We start from the raw sequence: 21483 nt of genomic DNA, 5'->3' as shown, positions 1-21483 counted from the left end.
GTGGGACAGGATCAGAGATGAGGCAATAAGAGGGACCGTGAAGGTTAGACGTTTTGGAGACAAAGTCAGAGAGGACACTTAGATAGTTTGGACATGTCCAGAGGAGGGACAGGGACTATCAGTAGGAGGATGGAGCTTCACCTTCGGACAGGTTTGAGCACATCAACTCCATCAGACTTAATTTTATTTCTCCACGACATTCCAATAGTTCTGCTTCACATTATAGTCGGGGTTAGTGTCTGATTAATTATTACAACAAGCAGGTTTAAATTAACCTGCTACAAAGAAGTTCACAACTTCAGGATTCTATTAATGAGCAGCTGGAAGCCAGAAGGTTTTTTTAATTTATTTTTATTGGCACTTCAGTTTCAGCATTTATCCGTGGAATCCAGATGAGGACAAACGGAGCTGAATGAATCTCGGTTCATGCGAGGCCCGTTCTGCTTCGCGCTAACGAAGGTTTACGCAGAAAGCAGAGACGACGCAGGTCGTGCTGACGTTTAAGCATCAGACATTTAAACATTTCTAGTATCACAAAAACTATTTGTCATAGATCGTCTCATCCCACCCCTTTCTTCATTTCATCCCACTTTCAATATGAAAAGCAGAAAATAAATTACTGTGTTTTTTTAAAAAAGGCTACTGAAGTGGTCATCTGGAGGTGAACGGCTTTAAAAGGGCTTGAATTCAAAAGTTGTCCCGCAGTGACTTTCATCCATCTATCAAAGTTCATAGAAAAAGGTCAAATAGACTAAACGGAGGCGGCGCTACACCCACACACACCAGCTAGACAACCTGACAGAACGGCTTCAGGGAAAATTTAACAAGCTTGGAAGTTGAAGCCCTTTCATTGATTTTAAACCCGAATCTTTTGAGACAGCTTCCAAACGTTCCTTTCTGTTGGCTCAGACAAAACATGAGATACAAGACAAACGCAATAATACTGTTAGCGAAACAAACTTGCTTAAATATTCCTAAAAAAAACAATTACAAACCAAATACTTGCACCGCGCAGAAAAACGACTCAAAGATCCTCTTTCTTGCAACGTGACGTTTTGAGGACACGACATAAAGGCCAAAAAAAGCAACGCCTCACATTTCCACTCGTCCTGCAGCTAGTTTTGCTCCGGCTATAAAAGCAGCGAGTCCTGGGAAATGTAGTTCTGTCTTCATATCCGTGACGTGTTTCCCGGGAGCGACGCTGCATTGGCACCGTGTCCGGGTTCTATCTGACCAGCTGGTAGGTGAACCAGTACATGAAGACGGGCTGCGCCGCCGCTATGGACATGGTGAGGTACATCCTCAGCTGGTTTCTGGTTCCCCTCACCAGCCTCCCCGCCGCCGCCGACTCGGATAACAGCTTCAGACGAAGCGTGCGGATCTGGGGGAGAGACGGCGCGAAGGCACTACTTTAACTAAATACGTAACTAAATTCAATACCAAAATCTGTTTTAAATGTGTTTTAGATGCGAAGTCAGACCTCCCTGACATGTTTGTAAACGAGTACAACCAAAGTTAATGAATAAAGAGTGAGAGGCGTATGGAAGGAAAAAAAGGACAGAAGCAGGAATTTTGTAACGTTTGAGGCCGAACGGGTTTCCATGGAAACAGGAGGGATCAGTCCCCCAGAGGCGACAGACCCAACGCACTGCTTTTGTGGCACCGTAAAACAGAACGTCTGTTGGTTACTACTCACAGTAAAGACAAAGATGGCGACGCAGCACCACAGAAGAGACAGATAGTAAGCCAGCCTCCCAAACAGCAGGCCGGCGACCACCCCGATGATCATCCTGAACAAACAGAGTCGAGAGAGGGAAAGGCAAAAACATTAGCAGAACTTCACACAAAAGCCAAATCTGAGAAATGCTCTGCGCTTCCTCCCGCTGGAGACGCACCCGACGTATTTGTAGCCAGAGAAGGCCAGCAGGTCCACGGTGGTGAGGTCCGTCTTCACCGTCACGAGGTAGAGCGAGAGCAGGACCGCCAGGACTTCCATGATCAGCCAAACAAACGCCGAGCTGGCCTGAACTCCCAGCAGCTCTGGGGAAAACCTGCAGGAAAGGACGCCGTGAACACTAAAGCGTGGCCAATCGGCGTGACGTCCCGTCTGTAACCAAGCTGAGGGACGCTAGACTTCACTCTTTAACCAGAGGTTATGGCAAATTCCACTATAATAAAAGCGCGGCACCTGTTTTGTGTGCCGAGGGCCAGTCCGGCCACCAGGATGTACGTGATGAAGCCCATGGCGGGGATGTAGAGGTCGGGAGCGTTTACATCGAAGCGCGGCGCCACAGGCGTGTCCTGCTGGTAGTTCACCTCCCAGCTCTACGACCGGCAGACATTTTAGGGAGTTATTCATGACCGGGCTGAGAATACGCAGCCGATAAGTCCTGAAAACGTCATCAGCCTCTTTACATCGTCGCATGAGAATTACAGAGCGCCGCGTTCCTGCTTCCATCAATTCAGTTAAGATTCAGTTTACAGCAACGTCTGCCCCGACTCAAACAACTCAGCCAGCGAGGAAGACGAAGACGAAGAGCTTCAAACGCAGCAGGAAGCTCGGATTCGTTTAGATTCCGTGGGTGAGGAATGGGCTTACCTCGTGCATGTAAGGGAAGACGAGCAGCCCCAGCTTCTTCCCCACGTACAGCGTGTCCACTGCAAAGTAGTACTTCAGCTTGGAAATGGGAATGAACCGGTCCAGCTGGAACGTGGATGAACAGGATTATCTGAAAATGGGAGTCTGTGGCCTTCACTTCATGCACTGGCCAGCCTTAGAATGTAGACGCTTACATTCTTGTCCATGATCTCTCTTCCCTGGGAAGCCAAGGAGCTGCCGTACGCCATGGCCAGGTCGGACACGGGGCCCGACAGGGCGGGCTGCTGAGGGTATCCTGCTGCTGGAGGCCCCGGTCGGTTGCTGCCAACGCGACGCACAGACACTCATTGTTTTTAGTTTTGTTTAGTGTATATCTGAAGATATATTCAGAACACGCCAATTCTAGAAATACAAACTGCAGGAGCAATCGTGTGATTGGCTAATAGCTTTATATCCCTCACCTGTGCCCTGAATGAGATCCAGCAGCTGCAGCGCTCGTATCCTCGAACAGCCGGCTGCCTCCTGGATTATCCGGAGAGGCATTCCTGAGACGCATGTTAGGATCTGCAGGAAAGGGATGGATCGATACGTCAAGAAAGGGATCGATACCAACCTGAGAAATCACTTCTAATCTCAGGTAGTTTAAAGCAAGCATTAAAACGAGTAAAGCATGTCATTGCAGTGTGTGTGTGTGTGTGTGCGTTCCATTGTTGCTCCAGAAATGCAGATAAACTTCAACCAATCTTTAACCAACAGTACTTTATTTTTCTTGAGGGTTTCCTCTAGTGACTGCAGCATAATATATAATAAAATACTGACGCTGGATTTTAATCCTTGTTTTTTTTTTTTATAATCCATTGGGTGTCGTTCTCACCAGTTTCCGTACACTTGGATGATACGCAGACATTTGTTAGATGCTATTGTATAACGGTCTTTATGCAACGTTACACAAGTTAGCATTATTTTCCTAACAATTGGCGTTTATTATTACGTCGTGGACAAACGTACCGCTCTAATAAAGCGACGCTGGTACCCAAATCCGTCAGAATTTAAGACCTAAATAATTCTAACAGTTTCGGTGTGTGTTTTTAGAAGTTGGGTTGTTTGAAGCTAGTTGCTAGCCTCGGGGAGCTAGCAAGCTAATGCGAGTCGGCGACTGAAACACCTTGTTGATTGATTAGAAACTACGTACGTAACTTACGCTGCCGGAAACCACCTTGTTTTGCGGTGTAATCCATTTGTTGTCTGCAGCAGCCGTCAGTTCATTAACTCTACTGAGACGTAGCTACGACTTGCTAGCAAGATACACTGCGTGAGATCGTTCATACATTTTACACGGAAGTGAACCGGTGCTTTCTCTTCTTCTTTAGTTGTAATGGTGCTCAAACTAGGCAAACACTGCCCCCTACTGTATGAAAGGGTCCATTGTGGTCGATTAAAACCACAAAACTCTTAGGGTGACAGTTCATGAAAAACAACTGATTAAGGATGAGTAATTCACTGATTTGACAGTATATCACAAAGGTTGCTGTAATTTAGATATTCTGTGAGGCAAAGGCTGATTAATGTGGATTTACAGACATATATTCAATCATTTTTAAAGTATGTTATATTGTTTTATTGTCTCTTTTTGAACTACATTCCATATTCTGCTTTGTATATATGTAAGTTGACATTTTACTTTCTGCCGCAGATGGAGCTGCATTTTTAAAAGATGCGATTCTGTCGTCACTGCTTGGAATTGGAACAGTTCCAATAGCTCCTGTCTGTGAACATAGTTTGTTGTTACATCCACATATTACAGTTAAAACTGCCACACACACACACAAATGTAAACTGGATAATGTAAACAGATCCAGAATCATTACTGTCTTCATAATTTTAGATGGATTGAGGAGAAGCAGAAAACTGTAGTGAAAGGTTCTGCGGAGAACTCTTCACCTCCCGTATTCTTTTGTAACTTTGGAGCCACATGTAAATCCAAATGGTGCTGCTCGGAAAGACTTGGAATTTTCCCCCGATCTTCTCTCCTCGCACGCATACACCCCCATAGTCACATGTGGAGCACACACGTACACATGCAGTCATTTTGCTTGTAACACAAACACAAAAGCCAGAAGATGAGACTATTTTAAGGCATTTTATGTCATCACCACTGCTCCAAAGGTCACACACTACAATGGAGGTCTACAGCTAACAGCTTGGTGTGCTGTGACCTTTAAGACATGAAAGTGGCTCCGGGTGAAACTGTCTTTGGCAATTAAATTCAACAAAGTCCAATTCAAAGACAAGGGCAAGCAGTATCTGTGTGTGTGTGTGTGTGTTTCTTCTCACATGGGTTTCACAACAATGACGTGAAACAGCTTCAGTGTGGTTTAAACCCTGCACTATAAAAGTGCATTTTCTACCACCTGCTTGTGAATTTTTTCACATTGTGCAAATTGAGCTAGTGAATTTAAATATATCAGCCTGGTCTGCGTCTTTAACATTAAAACTTGGATTCAAGTGCAGGACCCCACAGCCGAGCGAGGATCATTTGTCCGGATAAACTTTCAACATAAAGCTTCATGAGAGTAGAAACATTTCGTTCATTGATTCACTGCCTCTTTTTTTAAAAAAACTTTATGAGATGAGAGGGGTATAAGAGAGAGAGAGAGAGAGAGAGAGAGAGTATATCTTTGGGATTATGAGAGAGAGAGGGAAAGAGAGAGAGCAAGAGAGAGAGAGAGAGAGCTGGAGTAAAACTCTCCCATCAGGCATGAAAGCTTTGTCTAGCTCATCTGCACCTGCGCTCATCAGTTTTACAGACCTTCCTCGTAACATTTCTGATGTAAATATTTCTGGTCATTTCTTTGCTCTCAACTTTCTTATTTTTCTCATTTTCCCAATAATCTATTTTTCCTCACACGCCCAACCATGGATCAAGGGATAATGGATTTTCCGATGATGGCAGCACAGGTAAGGGAACAGAACTAAACTGAATTTTAGTTATTACCGTACATTAAAGATTCTCAGGCAATAAAAAATATTTTTGTTAACCCCCCCCCCCTTAAGAATAATGTAATGTCTTATTCTGCTGGTTACTTTTTGGGAGACACCTTTACTGTGACAAACTTCTCTTACCAATGTAAGTAGAGCAAATACTGTAGATCCAATTGGCAAAGCTCTTTAATATAATTTGTGATTTTATTTTATTTTCGTGTTTGTTTTTGATTTAAATATATATTAAGTTGTAATATTTTTTGCTGCCTACTGTCAGTGTTTATAACCCACAATCATCTGGAAATCATGTCAAATCAAAAATAATGTATTGAACACCAAAATACTCGCATTTCATTTAAACAGCTGAGTCACCATATGGAGCTTTCTTGCAATCTTACTGGGAATTTGAAACTTTAAAATGAGTGGAGCGTCCACGATCGATAAACACACAAAGAGCTGCTGCATTGAGCTGAGAAAAAACTCTGTTCCAGTTTTCAATATTAAACAAAGATACCAACCAGTCAATCAAAGAAGTGTAACAAAAGCAAATAAATGGAAGCACTTTTGTAAAAGAATGTATCAGAAATTTCCTCTTCTGTTTTTAGCTTACTTGGGTTTAAGTTTCAGGGCTAAGGCTTTAAAAAATTTGGGAAATTTGTTTCCAAGAATTGTTAATTTTATACAAAGGAGCAAAAAAAAAAAAAAAAAAAAAATGACTTTGTTTTGTGCTTTTCTGGTGTGTAAGGTTTCTGCTCTTTCTCTCTCTCTCTGTCTTCTCTGAATTACGATGTAGAGCTAAGAGTAGCCTGAGGAAAGACCACGGCGGCACAATAAAGGTCCATTTATGATGTGTAGACCTAAGCAGCCCGTGGGTGGATTTTGAAAGCATGCATTGTGATGTGCTTTTCAAGTGCAAGTACACAGACAGCCCATTTTCACTACATTGAGTTGATGCAACGTTGCTGCTCAGTTCACAGGAGGAAAGAAAATACTTTTTCCTTTATCAGAATTGTTTTTGCTGAAAGCATAGTGAGGAGTTTACGTGCATCAAATTAAGATTTAATAAAGAAAATGTTCAATGCGTTTGTGCATGAGATGCATTTTCTCTTGCAATTGTATTTAATATATCGGAGCATTAAAACAACAGTCACAACTTCAACACATGAATAAGACATCGACTTTTAACAAACACAAACTTAGATGGTGTTTTATTTCACGACGTGTGCAGCAATCTGCCTGTGCAGCTGAGTTAATCTCCTGCAGTGGACCCGACCTTTCTGTGACAATGTGATGGAAAGCCTCCCATGATAACCATCTGCCCAACTTACATCAGCAAATCTTCAGATTCACCGAAGCAAAGGCAGAAAAAAAAATTATTCTATGGGCTGGAACAGAAGGCAAGTGGATTTCTACTGCTTTTTTTTTTTTGTTCCACGTGAGGTTTCCATACCTCTTGGATGTGTTTCTATTTCGGATGGATGAGGATGACGCTGCGTGAAGTATCTGATAAACCTTTGATCAGATGGCAAGCTGACCTAACTCTTCATGAGGCACATACTCTGATTGATGTGACTCAATTAAGATTAATAATTAGCCTTCACTGCAGGGTTGGTTTGTCACACACAGGGACTGCGATCCAGTCACCAACACCCGATCTGGTCCCTACCTGAGCCACGTGTTGTGTTCAAGGACACAATGAGCAAAAAAAAAAAAAGCAGCATCAGTTCAAACAGGATGCAAGCAGGACGCATGATGATCGACCTGAAGTAGAATTATAGCAAATGGCTTCAAAACATTAAAGTTGACCAGATTTATCTCTTTGAACCACTAACTGTTAACCCCATGATGCATTTCAGTGATTTAGAGAGCTCGGTAAAACGAGCAAACAGGCAGACAAACAACAAACCTTTTGCAGTACCTGGTTGTCGTGTCATGATTTTGTTTACAAGCGCATGGACGAGTTGACTTCAGCGTTTAGAGACAGCATGGCGTGATTAAGGACCACAAATCACGCACACCCGATTCACTCTCCTAGAACAGATGGCTCTCAGATGAGGCTTTCCATCAAGCCCCACCTCAGCTGGACAGGGTTCAGGTGTGGAGGGGGGCCCAGAGACAACAGTCTGCTGTCTGTGGGGAGTGTTCACACTGAGGTCAACTTTGACCCCACAGTTCATGAGAAACTCTGGAGGGGACGAGTCAGCGTAGATTCTCATCCATCCAGGTCTCAGGGCTGTTTTTATTTAAACTCCGTGTTTTTTGGGGTCAGCGAGGCGATCAGAGCACCCAGGAGAAACCCACGAGGAGAACCCCAACCAGGAAGCGTCGTCTTAAATAGGCTGAACACGGCAACATGTTACTCCTCTCAGTCTCCTGCCTGAATTCTTGTGACGGCTTTGACAGGACTTAGTTCTTGAACAAGTTTGCCTGCTTTTACGACATGCACTTAGTAAACTCAACATCCCAGTGCATGAAGAGGCTCTTGTGTCTGTTCAGGAAACACACAGTGATAATAAAACAGAGCTGGCATCTATTTCTGTAGAGTGAGACAGTACATATGGGATGTGTAGTGCCTTTGTGTGCACGTTGTGTGCTCGTTTGCTTTGGTGTGACGTGGTTGCAGATTCACCTCGTTGTTCTGGACGGTGCATCATTAATCCTACATGAATGTGTAGACGGAGGCCCGTAGCGGCTCGAACGATGATGATCCAGAACGGAACAGTGCAGATTGTGTTCTACTATAAAGATGTTTATCACCATGGTTACAATAGTAATCACTGAACAAGGTTGTAAATGGGAAATATTGACTGATTGCTTTAGTACTTGGGTGTTAGAATTCCAAAAGTAATTTTATGGTCATCTAATTGTGAATGCGCACGGATATCAATGACTGTGTGTGTGTGTGTGTGTTTGAAGCGTGAAGGGTCTTATGAAAGCTGAATAAGGTCACTTAATGATGTCAGTGAATGCTGCTCTTTGCTCGTCTGTCAGGCTCTGAAGCCCTCCAGGAAAATTTAGCACAGATTCAACCAGCCATGAGAAATAGACCTCTCTCTCTCTCTCTCCCTCTCTCTCCAATTCCACATTTCTCTCTCTCAAGTGAGAGAGAGAGGAATGTTCTTCACAGAACTGCTGTCGTGACTCTGGACACTTAGGACATTTTTATGTATATTATACCCTAGAAGATACATACGTGAGCAGGAAGATGCATGTGTGCCGAATACAAACACAAATCTCTTCATCCTTTCTGGCCCTGTCCTCTGCTTCTATTCACCTCCTCAGTAATTTCTTTCAGTCTTCACTTGATCTCTTTCTGTCTTTCTCTTTGACAGATGTTTCATAAAGAAGAGGAACAGCTGGCTGCTATGGGGCTGTTTATTCACCCCTTCTTCATCTTCTGTCCTCTCACTCTTTTCTTTCATCCTTATTTTTTTTATTTTTGATGCGGTCACAGATGGAGAACCAAAATTCTGGCCCTGGAAATATATATATATGTAAGGTTTTTTAAAGTCTAAATCGTAATGTATATTCCAGCTGTGAGTTCTACGCCATGCAACGATTTGGAGGCTGACAGGGTTGGGAGGGAGGTGAGATGTGTGATGAAGATCAGCAGAGGTGAGGAAAGAGAGTGCACGAGCAAAACAATGAATTTATGATGACAAAGGGAGATGCAAGGTAGCGATAGGGCAGATAACAGTGGCAGCGAGGACACTTTACTCTTGGAATTAAAAGGGGAAACACAGCTGAAGGACTTTTTATTTTTTCCCCATAACAGAATTCAAACCATTTGCCCCATTGGGAAATGTTCTAAATGATGAGTTTCTGAAATAGAAAATGTGACGCAATGCATGTCAGCGATGTTCTTGCACCCATTGCATGAATTCTGGACTTAAAATAAATCCGGAGTTAAATGTTTTTTGCATTGATGCGCACAGAACATGAAATACAAAGGCACGTTTTCTAACCTGTGCACATGCATCAACCCATGCACACATAGCCATACTGTTACTGTGGTAACGCACACACACATAAACGCAGGTGCATGCCATATGTACAAGTCTCCATGCGTGTAAAACACACAAATACACAGAGGAATCCTCATTTCTGTCTCACATGCTGTTTTGATACAGATCTGATGTGCAGTAGGGTTTGTGTTACATTTCTCCATGAATGTAGGCGCCGTGCTTTCTGCCTCCTGCGATGTGGCGTGCAGAAATGTTCACATTTCTCTTTAATTAACAAAGACGTGTGGTTCTGTATTGTTCTGAGTTTGGCTGGTTTGGCTGCTTTAATGCTCCAGCATTATCCCAGCAGTGAGATGCACGCCGGCTCGAGGCTACAAACGCCCCGGTCAGCTGATTTATGGGTGAAAACTCTTCTCTGTGACTCTAACACACAATACACACAATACACACAAAACAAATTATGCTGCGTTCTCTTTCTCTTTGTCTATATTACAAGCAATTCTTTACACAACAGTGATCACAATGGGATGTGTAATCTGTCTCACACACACACACACACGCACACACACACACAAGCTCTCACAGTGTGCATCCAGCTCTATTTTTCACTGGGAGGGATTTCTCTCCCTCTCTCTCTCTCTCTCTCTCTCTCTCTCACTCTGTGTCTCCCATATTGAGTTTATTCTCTCATTCCGTGGAAGCTCTCAGTGCAAGTCTGAGCTTGGGACGGGACCGGCAGGAACTCTATCACTGATCCCTTTCTGCACACACAGCCGGCAGCAGGTACAAGTCTTTCTCACGGTGGACGCTTCTGTTGATCTGAGTGTAGATTATAACAACGTGAAGAAGCAGAGAACCATTTATTGTTATTTTGCATCTCTGGTGTGATTTGTTTTTATTCTATTGTTATTTTGCATCAAGTGAGTAATTTAATATTAGTTTTATTGGTATTGTTAAATGTCGATGATTTATGTACTAAGGACTTTCAACGGAAACAAGACCGCAAGGGCTTTTTTGAAATGCACCTCTTAGACAGGATGTTTGACTGTACTTGTACTGTAATACATGCTACTGTTTGACTGTACTTGTATTCTAACATTCTATCGAATAAATATATTCATCATCATTATCAGAACTGAAACAATCAGGAATAATGCCAGCTTTTATACGGCGTGTTTTAGAGGCAGCTTTCTTAGTTTCAACAGTAGAATGAATTCATTTAGAAAGATCTGAATGTCTTGTGTTTCAGAACCGGTTCCTCCTGACAACTTCAAGACAAATTCTTGCAAATACAACATAACTATTTATTTTTTGGGGTAAAGTTGTGCTATTTGAGACTGGATTTGAATTTTTTTAAACTGGTTTTGTTCCCAGAAGTTGTTCTTTTGTCATCACGTGCTCTCTTAGCTTTCTCTTTTAACGTGAATTGTTGTCATGCTGCATCCTGTTTGCACACACAATAGTCTCAGAGCCACAGGAGTAACATGTGTTAACACTTATTTATTGCATTTGACAGTGCACAGGCATCACCTTACTTCACATTTTGATTTGGTTTTTCTTTTTGGGGTATACATCTCTGTGATGGAATACATAGAAAGTTAATGTCTAGATTTGCAGGCTGTGTAACATCTAAATATAGTATTAATTCATCAGAACCAGTTAGATTTAGTCCTTTATGAGCCATTCATTCATTGCTGAACTGTTGTGACATCTCTTTCAGACACAAATTACAAATTACAGTTGAGATGAATAATAAAGTGAATTCTACGGGCACTATGAGGAGATTCATAAGAAATAAGTTTTATTTATTATGCGTAAACAGATGTGTTAGTCCCCGAAAATCTATATTGGGATTATTTAAAAAATAATCCACCAAAAGAAAAAAGAAAATCTCACACATGAAAGAAGTGAACTTGGCTTGTTAACAAAACGTAAATAAAAGATGAAATTACAACGCGTTTGCTTGAACACCCATGTTCAGTTGGAGAGGTGACAAATTAAGTGCTCCCGTTGCAACGTATTGTGTTTGAGGATTTCATAGTCTGTTGCAGGACAGTTGGATGCTTTTAATTGTCCTGAAACACACAAGAGAAATGTGAACAATTCCCTACGAGAAGACGTTTTAATAAAATATAAATTAAGTTGACGATGCAAACGTTCTGACAGTTTTACTCATAAATTATGCTGCCACATTTAGGTGCTGTTTTCCTTTCCGAGGGCTGGACACACACGAGCAGATAACAGCTGTCTGCGTTACAGTGATGAGATGAGACAGCGGTGCATGAATAATGATGCATGCTGTACGGGAAGATGATCATCCTCTCCATCAGATTCAGTGCATGCCATGCAAGGAGGTTGGGAAATGTCATGAGAACATTTATTTGTATCTGTTTTAATCTCTTTTATTCAAGCTTCTGTTGCTCTTACAATGCGCAGGAATTGCGTAGAGCTGTGTGTTGTTGTGGGATTCTGGAAAAGCGACATCTAATCTTGTCCATTTAGATTTGAAACACTTCACAATGCCAGCGGTATATGACACACACCTAATCCCAGAGAAAACAGAGTCAGATGCTCCCTCTGATCCCACGTTGACCCTCCTTAAACTGGGTGATTGAGCGCTAGCAAAGGCATCACTCAACGCTCTACTCACATTGTTCATATTGCAAGAAGGAAACTATTTTAGACCTCCATCCCATCTCTGAAGACGTTAGTATCTAATGACAGCAATACGCACTTACTGAGCTTTTGCACACGATGCATTGTAATGGGTTTCCCTTGTAATAGTCAGTGACAGGAAAAAGAAAAGCATTTGTTTTTTTTCCCCATCCCCCTCAGTACGATGGGTTTTCTCTTGGAAAAATTACCCTGAAGTCACTCACAACTTGTAAGACGGATGGATGAGGATAGGAGAGAAGCATCGCGGAGTCACGGCAGAGGCCAAACCTATTTATCATCACAGACACACAAACATTTAGTCATCCGCTTCGTTATGATTCATAGTCTTCAATACATATTTCCATCTTTTTCAGGTATGTTCTAGGTCTCTGTGACGTCATTCTTATACATAAATCAATATATATCAATAACTATTGTTAAGTCTGACATGCTGACATCTATGACAGCTTTCTTCTAGTACAAACTTAATGGAACTATTAATGTGGCTGAGGAATAACAGACTTATATTTATTTTGGTTTATTCCCCACCCACATGAATAAATGGATATTTTTTTTCAAACGTTCCACTAAATGCAAAAAAAAACCATGCAAAAAATACTTTGTTCGCACCAGAAAAAGTTAAACAACCAGACAAAACTTTTCCAGCACGGTCAGGTGAGAAGCAGAATAAGGCTTTTACATGCTCGAACTGCCTCGAGCAGTGAAGTCAGACTTTAATCTGTTAAAGTGAAAGCTGCAATTATTCCTGGTCACTGAGCTGCCTGTTCCCATCAGCATGTCAAGGCAATAGTTTGTACGTCAGTCTGAGACAACTTTTGCGCTTCCTGCTTGTGTTCTTGCTTTTTTATTGCTGTGTGTTTGTATGTGTGTGTGAATAGTTACAGTGGATTAAGTGCATTCTGACTTTACCATCTGCACACATGAGCATCACACCTCTGGGCAGGCAGCAGAACAAGCACCTAAAAGTAGAGCTAATTGAGGTGTGTAAAAGTGTGTGTTTGTTTGCGACAGAAAAGAAATGAAGGCGGTTGTTTGTTTCTCCTACAGATATTCTAGGTAATTATAATTCTGGATCAGTGAATCTCCTTCCTGTGTTCCACTGGGCGCTACGGAAGCCCCCCAGGGACACAGCATGTCCAGCTGAGATAGAAATACAGATTCACTATCTCATTTACTTGTTTTGTCCTTCTCTTCCGTACTTTATAAGCGTATGCTTCATTCTTTCAGTACATGTGATGGATTTGTCAGATGTTCCTAATCCATCTGACATTTAATCCCATTGAGATCCCGATTCTTCCTCATTGTACTGTACAGCTGCCTTGCGATTGGGCACAGCTGTGGGGTTTACCTGATGCGGGAATGATCTTAAAGTTTCTCCAAACTTTCTACAACAAAAATAAGCCCTCTTCTTCTCTCTTGACAGCATTTCCCGGCCGTGAGTGGAGCCTTCATGGATTCCCCCTACAACGGCAACACGTCCTTGCAGACGTCAACCTCCAACCTCAACGCCGGCTACGCTCGACCCTCGGAAGCGGAGGATGATGGCAAAGTGTCCAGTGACACCATTTGGCTGTGGATCGCTGTGCTGGCAACCATTGGCAACATAGTGGTGGTGGCTGTGGTCTGCGCCTGTGCCTTCTGACAAGATGGAAGTGAACGTGCTGCTACCGTCAGTGGAAAATCTTATATAGGCTGAAAGTATATATTTTTCCAGAAATTATGTAAAATAGCTTTACTTTTAGATCGATCGGTAAGCTTTAATTTGAGATTCCTCATTCAAATACTTTAGATACAAATACACATCTAGCAGGAAAGCACAGTATTCACACTATAGATCACCATAAAATGATTAACCCTTTCCGTTTATATTGCACGGTGGAAAATGCTTCAGTCACACATAAAATGAGCTCATTTCCCTGCTGATCAGTAAATGTTCAATCACAGCTCTTCCAAAACAAACGGTTGAATCTATGAGGGCCACTTCAAAAGATTTATCAATTTAGTTATTGCTCTCTAATATGACAGAAAAACACATTAAAAAAAACAAGACAATTACTGTTTACATCGAGCGGGGTGAAGTAATGTTCAGATAAACCTGTTCTCAGATTTACTCTTTCGAGATCAAGACTCTAAATGTGTCACACAGATCAGTTTTTTTTTTGTTAGTGTCCGTTCTTTACAACTCTAAAACTGAATTTATTCATGTTGGACTTCAGGGTAAAAAACAAAAACACTCTGGTCTTATCATGATAGGGATAATTTTGCCAATGGTAAGCTGCTTATGCTGGAGTTATATAAACTCAGCAGAGGCCAGCCTCTGGATTAAACAAGATCATAGGCTCTGATCTCACGTTGGGATCAGAGCCTGAATGAGCTGTAGCTGCATACGAGGTTGGAGCTCTGTAAGTCTGTAGCGTCATGATTGACCTCTGAGCTGAACTGTCTGTACTGATTTGTATTTATTTATTAGATATGACCTCGACTGTTGCTACACCAGTCATGCTTTTTCTATTTTGGATGATGCTAATAAATGACGGCAGATTTAGCAGCTGCTAAAATCTCAATTCTAGTTAGACCAGCTATGAGAACCTAAATCCTTGATAATTTTACATTTATTATCATATTATTAGGCTTTTCCTTAGATTTGAATGAGACATGAGGTTAACCTTCCGGTTAGCACTGCTAGCGATGGGCTGTCCTGTCACCGTGGTGCCGCAGCATCTTCAGACAGCATGAAGCCGTGAACGGCAGAGGTCGGGCCCGGTGGGGCTTTTCTGACTGACTTCGGACTTCGGACAAAACGCGAGCTATTTTGATCGCGTTTTGGCTTTGGAGGAAAGTCTTTAAGAAAGGAAGAATATTATTTTTTACATGGACACTTGTAAAATTTAGTTTTCCCCTTTGCCTTTGCTTAAGAAATCCTTACTTCAAGCTCCTCTTTAAAATGAAAATTATCCAAATCCACATTTTGTGATTGAAAATGTTTCAGGAAAAACATAATGATGCTTTTTACTGTTGCCAATCTGTGCATGGTAAAGTTTCGGCGAACAGTTAGGCCAATTAGATCTCTACTTACAGCAAGCATGTGTGCTTTAATAATGATCTGGGGCTCCTCTGGCATCTTGGACTCACTGTTCACGCTAAAACGCCGTCTCAGATGACTTGTTCAGCATTCCTTCATACATCATGCAGTTTTAACCCAGTGCTGTCGGAGTGATTCACGCAGCAGCATGTGTGTGTTTACACTAAGGCATGTGTTCACATCACCATCTCTAAGTTGAAATTCAGCCTTGCTTAAACTGACTAATTGTCCTATCAGTGCTCAGCAGAGTAATGAGCTGTAATGCCTCTCTCTCCTCTTTCCCTTTCCCTCGCTCAGCGTCCCAGTGGGAAGTGTGGCCCCTGCTGGCTATTAGAGTGGGCAGATCACACTTCTGTGGCTGACTTTAATACAGGATGATTTTTACAGATACAGATAGAGTCTGAAGAGTGTGAGTAGATACGATTTGATTTGTAGTGTTTTTCATCTGAGAGTGTTGGGTCGAGTGATTCACAAAGTCTTAAATGGAAGATGTAGCAAAAGAATAAAGATAAAGACGACATGTTCATTTCTACCATTAACACTGCAAACCATTGAAATTACATAAGAGTAAAAATGAGGCAATAGAGGAGAGAAGAGAGCTGCTGCATCACTGGTAGAGAAGGACAACGAATTGGTGAAGTAGAGGAATGAGAATAGTGCATGAGAAATATAAAGATGTGAGAAAAATCAAGGAGGCAATAAAAGGGAATGGAAATTGCTGTGTTGTTTGCCAGATATAACTCATCTTTTGCCAGACAGGAAGTGGTACAGAGGCTGTAAACTTAAAAACTGCTGACATAGAAGTGTAAACATTTTATTATTTATCTAGATTTATTTTATGCTGTCTATAAATTGAAAGAGTTAGAAATTATCCTTAGTTCTAATGTTCTAAATGAGTAAGACCTTCCAGTCGTGGTCTTTGACTGGTCGAGGCTCCGGTGTCCGCTGTTCACCACCACCTTCATCCAACCAGCCAACCAACCAACCAACCACCCAACCAATCAACCAGCAGCCTAGAATGACCACCAAGGGACTTTAACTGTTTAAACACCAGCAGTGGTTTCAATGTTCCCAGTAGTTTAAAAGGTTCTGGATCTGAATCAGTCGACTCCGCTCAGAAGAAAGGATCACAGCATGAGCATCAACTTATGGACAAGATGATTCACGGCACCCCCAACGAGACAGTTATCCCCGACCCATGGAAGGAAGGACGACGCATCCACTATGCTGTCCAACTCCAGCTGCCGGTTAACAGCCCATTAACCCCAGTGACAACCCCCCAGGAAGGAGGTAAGAAAAGAACTACCCGTACTTGCTGGTGTGCGGTTCAAAATGCAGTAGAAGGATGATAAATAAAGCATTTGAATTGACAGAGCAGATACGATGAGCCGTCACTAAATGGTGGAGGACATCAGAGGCTTAGTGTAGATCTGCCATCATTAATAGTGATATTAAGAGGCATATTCATTTTTGCATATTCTGAAAATAATTCTCAAAATATTTACAGCCCAGTTACACTTTCTGGACCAAAAAACATGAGAAACATCCAGACAACGAATCCTCACTGGATCCGACTCTTCAAATCTTTCCCCTCTTCTTCCTCCATCTATCTACTCCTTTCACGGTTTATCTAACAGGACATTTATGCACAGTGTATTCTCAGCCTTTAGGCCAGAATCGGTGATGTGAGGATGACGCATCTGTAATAAAAGGATCGGACAGCGGAGCGGCGTAATGGAGTTCCCTCCCTGAATAATGAAGACTTGAACAGAAAGAAATATTGCAAAAAATAAAATAATGACTGACTTTTTATTTTGGCTTCAGTCCCATCTGCAACATGAAGAGGGATGGGTTTAAGATCGATACTGCCGTCCACCAAATTAAATTCTTTAAAATGCATTTTTCATAAAACATAGAAGAAGAATACCTCAGAAGGAATACAGAAGCTGGATCAGAAAAGTACGACGGAAAAACGCCTCTCCATGTTTTTAAAGAAACGCTCTGAAACAGCGTGTATCGCTCTCTTCCTACAGAAGTCACCATCACGGATGTTGGCAGGAGGATCGCTGAGAACATGTTCGACAAGCGGCGAGCAGAAATAGCATGTTTTCTGGAGGACAACAAAGGAATGGATTTGCATGAAGGGATGCGGAGAAACTGCAGCGTGGTAAAGCTAAGAAATGAGGCAACAGTCTGCGATGGAGGAAAGGGTTAATTTAATTGTTGCTGCTCACAACACACAACCTGGACGACACAGAAGTATCTGAAGATCCAGGATGATGCTGAACATTAACCACATCTAAGGAGCTGAAACAATTGATTGTGTTTCACGTAAGAAATATTTAATGCTAACATGCTAACACCATAGAATTATCCCGCATCATGCATGCTTCACTTGCCATGCATGGATAACGGAAGATCTCTCTCTCTCTCTCCAATGATAAATTGTAATACCCGTCTCTTATTTGCACCTGGTAAAACAAAGACCTTTAGATTTATTAGTTAATATAAGTGTAATACAATTTGTTCTTTATGTACATTTAAAGTTGTCTTTGAATAATTCCTCTCTGTGTTTTTTTTCAGTCATGCTTTGAATTATAACCTTCAAATGAGATGTTGTGAAGGCAGACATTTCTCCTGCATCACACTGAGTCTGCTGTTATGTAACTGATATGAGATGTTTGTTTATGAACCTGCACTTTTAACACACTGCAGCATCATTTTATTAGTTCAAAACCTTTGTTCTAGAGGACATTGCAGTTCTTTAAGTTATATAAGTACTCATATTTATCTCGTTGTTATATAATATCATTTGTCCGTTACATGGATGAAATGATGAGTTCGGAGATGTTAGTCTTGATATCCATCTAGTGACGATGCAGCTTGATTAAGCCTCCTCTGATGGCATACTTTCCTGCTTCAACTAAAATGACTGATCAGACACGTGAAGAATAAAAGCAAAGCGGTATTATAATAATACAACCCAAGACGAAACATCAAGTACATTTACATGGTGTGTATTCTTTGTTAAACCCATTGATGTCACTCCTGAAACATTTTCACGACAGAATTTTCTCATTTCAAGAAGCTTTACAAAAACATTTCTAGAACACGCATTCCAGGTTCTCTGGTTTCCTCCCACATCAAAAATACATGCAATATAGATGAATTGATTATTCCAAAATTGCCTGTAGTGTATGAGTGTGTGCCTGAATGGTTGCCTGTCTCTGTGTGGCCCTGCGATACATGGCGACGCATTCGGGGTGTACCCCGCCTCTTGCCCATAGCAGGCTGGGATAGGCTCCAGGAACTCCTGTGACGCGGAAAAGCAGAAGAAAGTGGATGGATGGACATTTCAAGGCAACAATTCATGGTGGCTGGGCAATAGAGGGCGCCAAGGTGCCCACCTCTTCCTGTGTTGTCTGCTGCGCTGGAGGTGGGCGTGGCCGAGGGGCATCAGTGAAGAGGCAACACCTGTTTTCATCAGTGCATCTTTCACTCAAAATTGAATTACTATTGGAAAGAGCCCATTAATGCTGTCCACATATGACTGTAAGGTGGTTATCACCAAATAACACAAAGTATTGTTTCATATATTTCTACATGTACAATAATAGATATCCTATCTATCCCTGACCTTGAATGGATCACACTTTGTACACAATCCATTCATCAGTGGAAAACACTGAAGGTATCTTATTTGCATTCAAGGTTGTACAAACATAAAGATAAAATATCACTTAGATTAAAAAACAAAAAATCTCATGTCGTGGCTGCAAAGAAGAAAGTATTTGGCAGGAGGCTGCGTTTCATGCAGCTTGTGAGTCATTCCAGGAAAGAACAAAGGCATTAATCACCGTTAGACAAATACAAGGACGGATGTAAGAACCAGATTGTTTGGGTAAAGTGATTTGACGTTAAAACTCCTTAGCCTTGAGAGCAGGGCTGTCTGACCCAACGGGAAAAAAAAGAGATAATATATACAGCTCTCCAATGCCAATCTATTTGAAAGAGCATTCCAATAATTGAAATCTGATCAGTAAACTCTTTCAAGTGAGAAATATTTCATAAATAAAAACCATTATACCAGTGTCTGATCTGGAATGCATCAGCACTAGACTCTACATTCATCCAGCATGTAGTGGCACAGATTTATAGGCAAATCATTTAGCAGAGAACGATCATGTGGATGTAATAAATTAGAACAAAGGCCGAGACACACAGTCTGAGCCAGCATGACTCGATGGGACGGCTTAGTGTGTGTGTGTGTGTGTGTGTGTGTCTTCCAGTATAGGATGACTCACTGATTCAGTCACTCTAATCAGTTTGGAGAAATTCCTTTATGTCTCATGTGGCACAGATCTGGATTTAGTGCATAGATCCTCACGGCATTATAACTTTCATCTTCTAAGGCAAACATATATCAATTGGACTGCGTACGCCAACCTTTCCATGCTAATCTATAGCAGCGGTGACGCATCCTGAAGTTGCATCACATGATAAAGTACCTCTTAATGTATAAAATGTGAGAAATGGCTGGTAGTGAATGGTCTTTTGTTTTTTTTTCATCTGGGGGTGCAGATTGCTCAACAGCTGCCCCCTGGGAGCCAGTCTCTGACTTTAAAGGAGCCTATTATAATGCAATAATAATTAAATACAGATGTTGGTGGGATCTCACTCACACACACACACACACACGATATATGTGTTTACTTTAATAAGGATCCTTGTCCTTCCTCTTTACTGCTCTGCTTTGTTGTCCACCATCGACTCTTTACCAGGTAAACAGGTCAATCGTGAATGTCTGCTGTTTAGTGCTGATTTGAAGAGCTTTCTGCTGACGACTGCTGCCTGCCGTGGAAAACATGACCTCGCAAGAACAATGAAAGTACAGCAATACAGTAAAATACTCGGCCAAACAAGAGCAATTAGCCAAAGGAGCTTTAATATAGCTGAAGGGAGCAGCAGACGTGGGCGATGGCTTCGTAAATACAGATGACTTATTTTAACTGCTTTAAGGAGTTAGAAGAAATAAACTATTTGCAGCTACAAATCACTGAAGCAATATAATTACATATAAATGTTAGAAGCTCTGCTGTCTGACATAATACTTTGAATTGTGCCTGGAGAATTCATTGCTGTCTCTCACTCTCTCTCTCTCACACACACACACCTACACACACCAGTATGAGAGTCTGTCTGGAAATGGTAGAAACAAAGAGGAGGTCTGGGAATGCTGACGAGGGGGAGAGAGATGGAAAGTTGCAACTTCAGGGCAAACCGGACCGCATGCTATGAGAAGGAATGCATGTGTCTTTGTAGCAGCGTGGAAGAGCAAATGAAAAGAAGACCGGAGGAGGAGGAGGAGGAGGAAAGAAGCACCGAGGGAGGGATCTAAGCTGAGGCTGCAGCGTGGCGCTGCGTCTGAATGAAAGAACCTCTCTCTCCCACTCCCTCCTATATGCATGGCTCATGTCTGCTGCAGCAAACGAGCACATGTCCAGAACAAACAAGGCGAGCGTCTCTCAGCCGGAGGTAAATATTTTGTAGAAACTTTAGCCGTCGGTGCAACTTTGAATATTCAAATGCTTTTTTTTTTTTTAGCCATCATTCCTCATTCTCTGAAGATGGATTATTTCATAGCAGCATGACAGCCTCTTCGGAGCAGATGGGATTGCATCCAGAATATAGTCTGTTTTTTCTCCTGCAACTGAAGGATTTGAAAACGATTTCTGCTGTGTTTGGGAGGTTCACTGTAAAAAACGAGGAGGACTGAATCTGTCCACACGTCTACAGGACTTTGGAGGTTTGCGGCTCCTCACACCAACTTGACATCTCCTCACCATCAAGGGGATTCACTGGGTCTGGATCAGTCTGACCTCATTTTGACACAGAGGGTAATTCTGTGCATTCTGTTGGCTTCTAGCCAACTGACAGGCAGGTGCGATGCTGCGTTAGCGTGTTTGAAACACACAGTTACACGTCTACACACACACACGTGGTTGCCTGAAACTGCAAGGACTCACAGTGACTTTGAATTTATTTTCCTGTACTTGATGGATACTGTTAGAAATGTCACATTTTCTTTATGATAGTGACATCTCAGATACAATCTACCTTCATTTTCTGTGGGCTAACAGCCAAACTGTCCTGAACTGAAAGACTACATCTTCCACACC

General features: G+C 41.9%; 2 protein-coding genes across 3 annotated transcripts; one reads left to right on the top strand and one right to left on the bottom strand.

Moving 5' to 3' along the window:
• Nucleotides 1-334: 334 nt before the first annotated feature.
• Nucleotides 335-3926, bottom strand: LOC137912518 (protein YIF1B-like). Of its 2 annotated transcripts, none has more exons than XM_068756670.1 (8): nt 3801-3926; nt 3061-3163; nt 2794-2920; nt 2600-2704; nt 2189-2325; nt 1896-2051; nt 1697-1790; nt 335-1381 (listed from the first exon to the last, which is right to left on the bottom strand). In XM_068756670.1, exons 1-8 carry the CDS (start codon nt 3835-3837, stop codon nt 1226-1228), a joined length of 915 nt encoding a protein of 304 aa, XP_068612771.1. In that variant the 5' UTR covers nt 3838-3926; the 3' UTR covers nt 335-1225. The 2 variants fall into 2 exon arrangements, with proteins under 2 accessions (XP_068612771.1, XP_068612770.1); XM_068756669.1 differs by having other exon boundaries at nt 3792-3920.
• A 1589-nt stretch (nt 3927-5515) lies between these two features.
• Nucleotides 5516-13864, top strand: LOC137912546 (uncharacterized protein C14orf132-like). Its single transcript, XM_068756701.1, has 2 exons — nt 5516-5557; nt 13646-13864. Exons 1-2 carry the CDS (start codon nt 5516-5518, stop codon nt 13862-13864), a joined length of 261 nt encoding a protein of 86 aa, XP_068612802.1.
• Nucleotides 13865-21483: the final 7619 nt, after the last annotated feature.

This window comes from Brachionichthys hirsutus, unplaced genomic scaffold, assembly GCF_040956055.1.
Source record: "Brachionichthys hirsutus isolate HB-005 unplaced genomic scaffold, CSIRO-AGI_Bhir_v1 contig_976, whole genome shotgun sequence".
Lineage (NCBI taxonomy): Eukaryota > Metazoa > Chordata > Actinopteri > Lophiiformes > Brachionichthyidae > Brachionichthys > Brachionichthys hirsutus.
The sequence above is the reverse complement of the archived record's forward strand: the minus strand, read 5'-3'. Positions and strand labels throughout refer to the sequence as shown.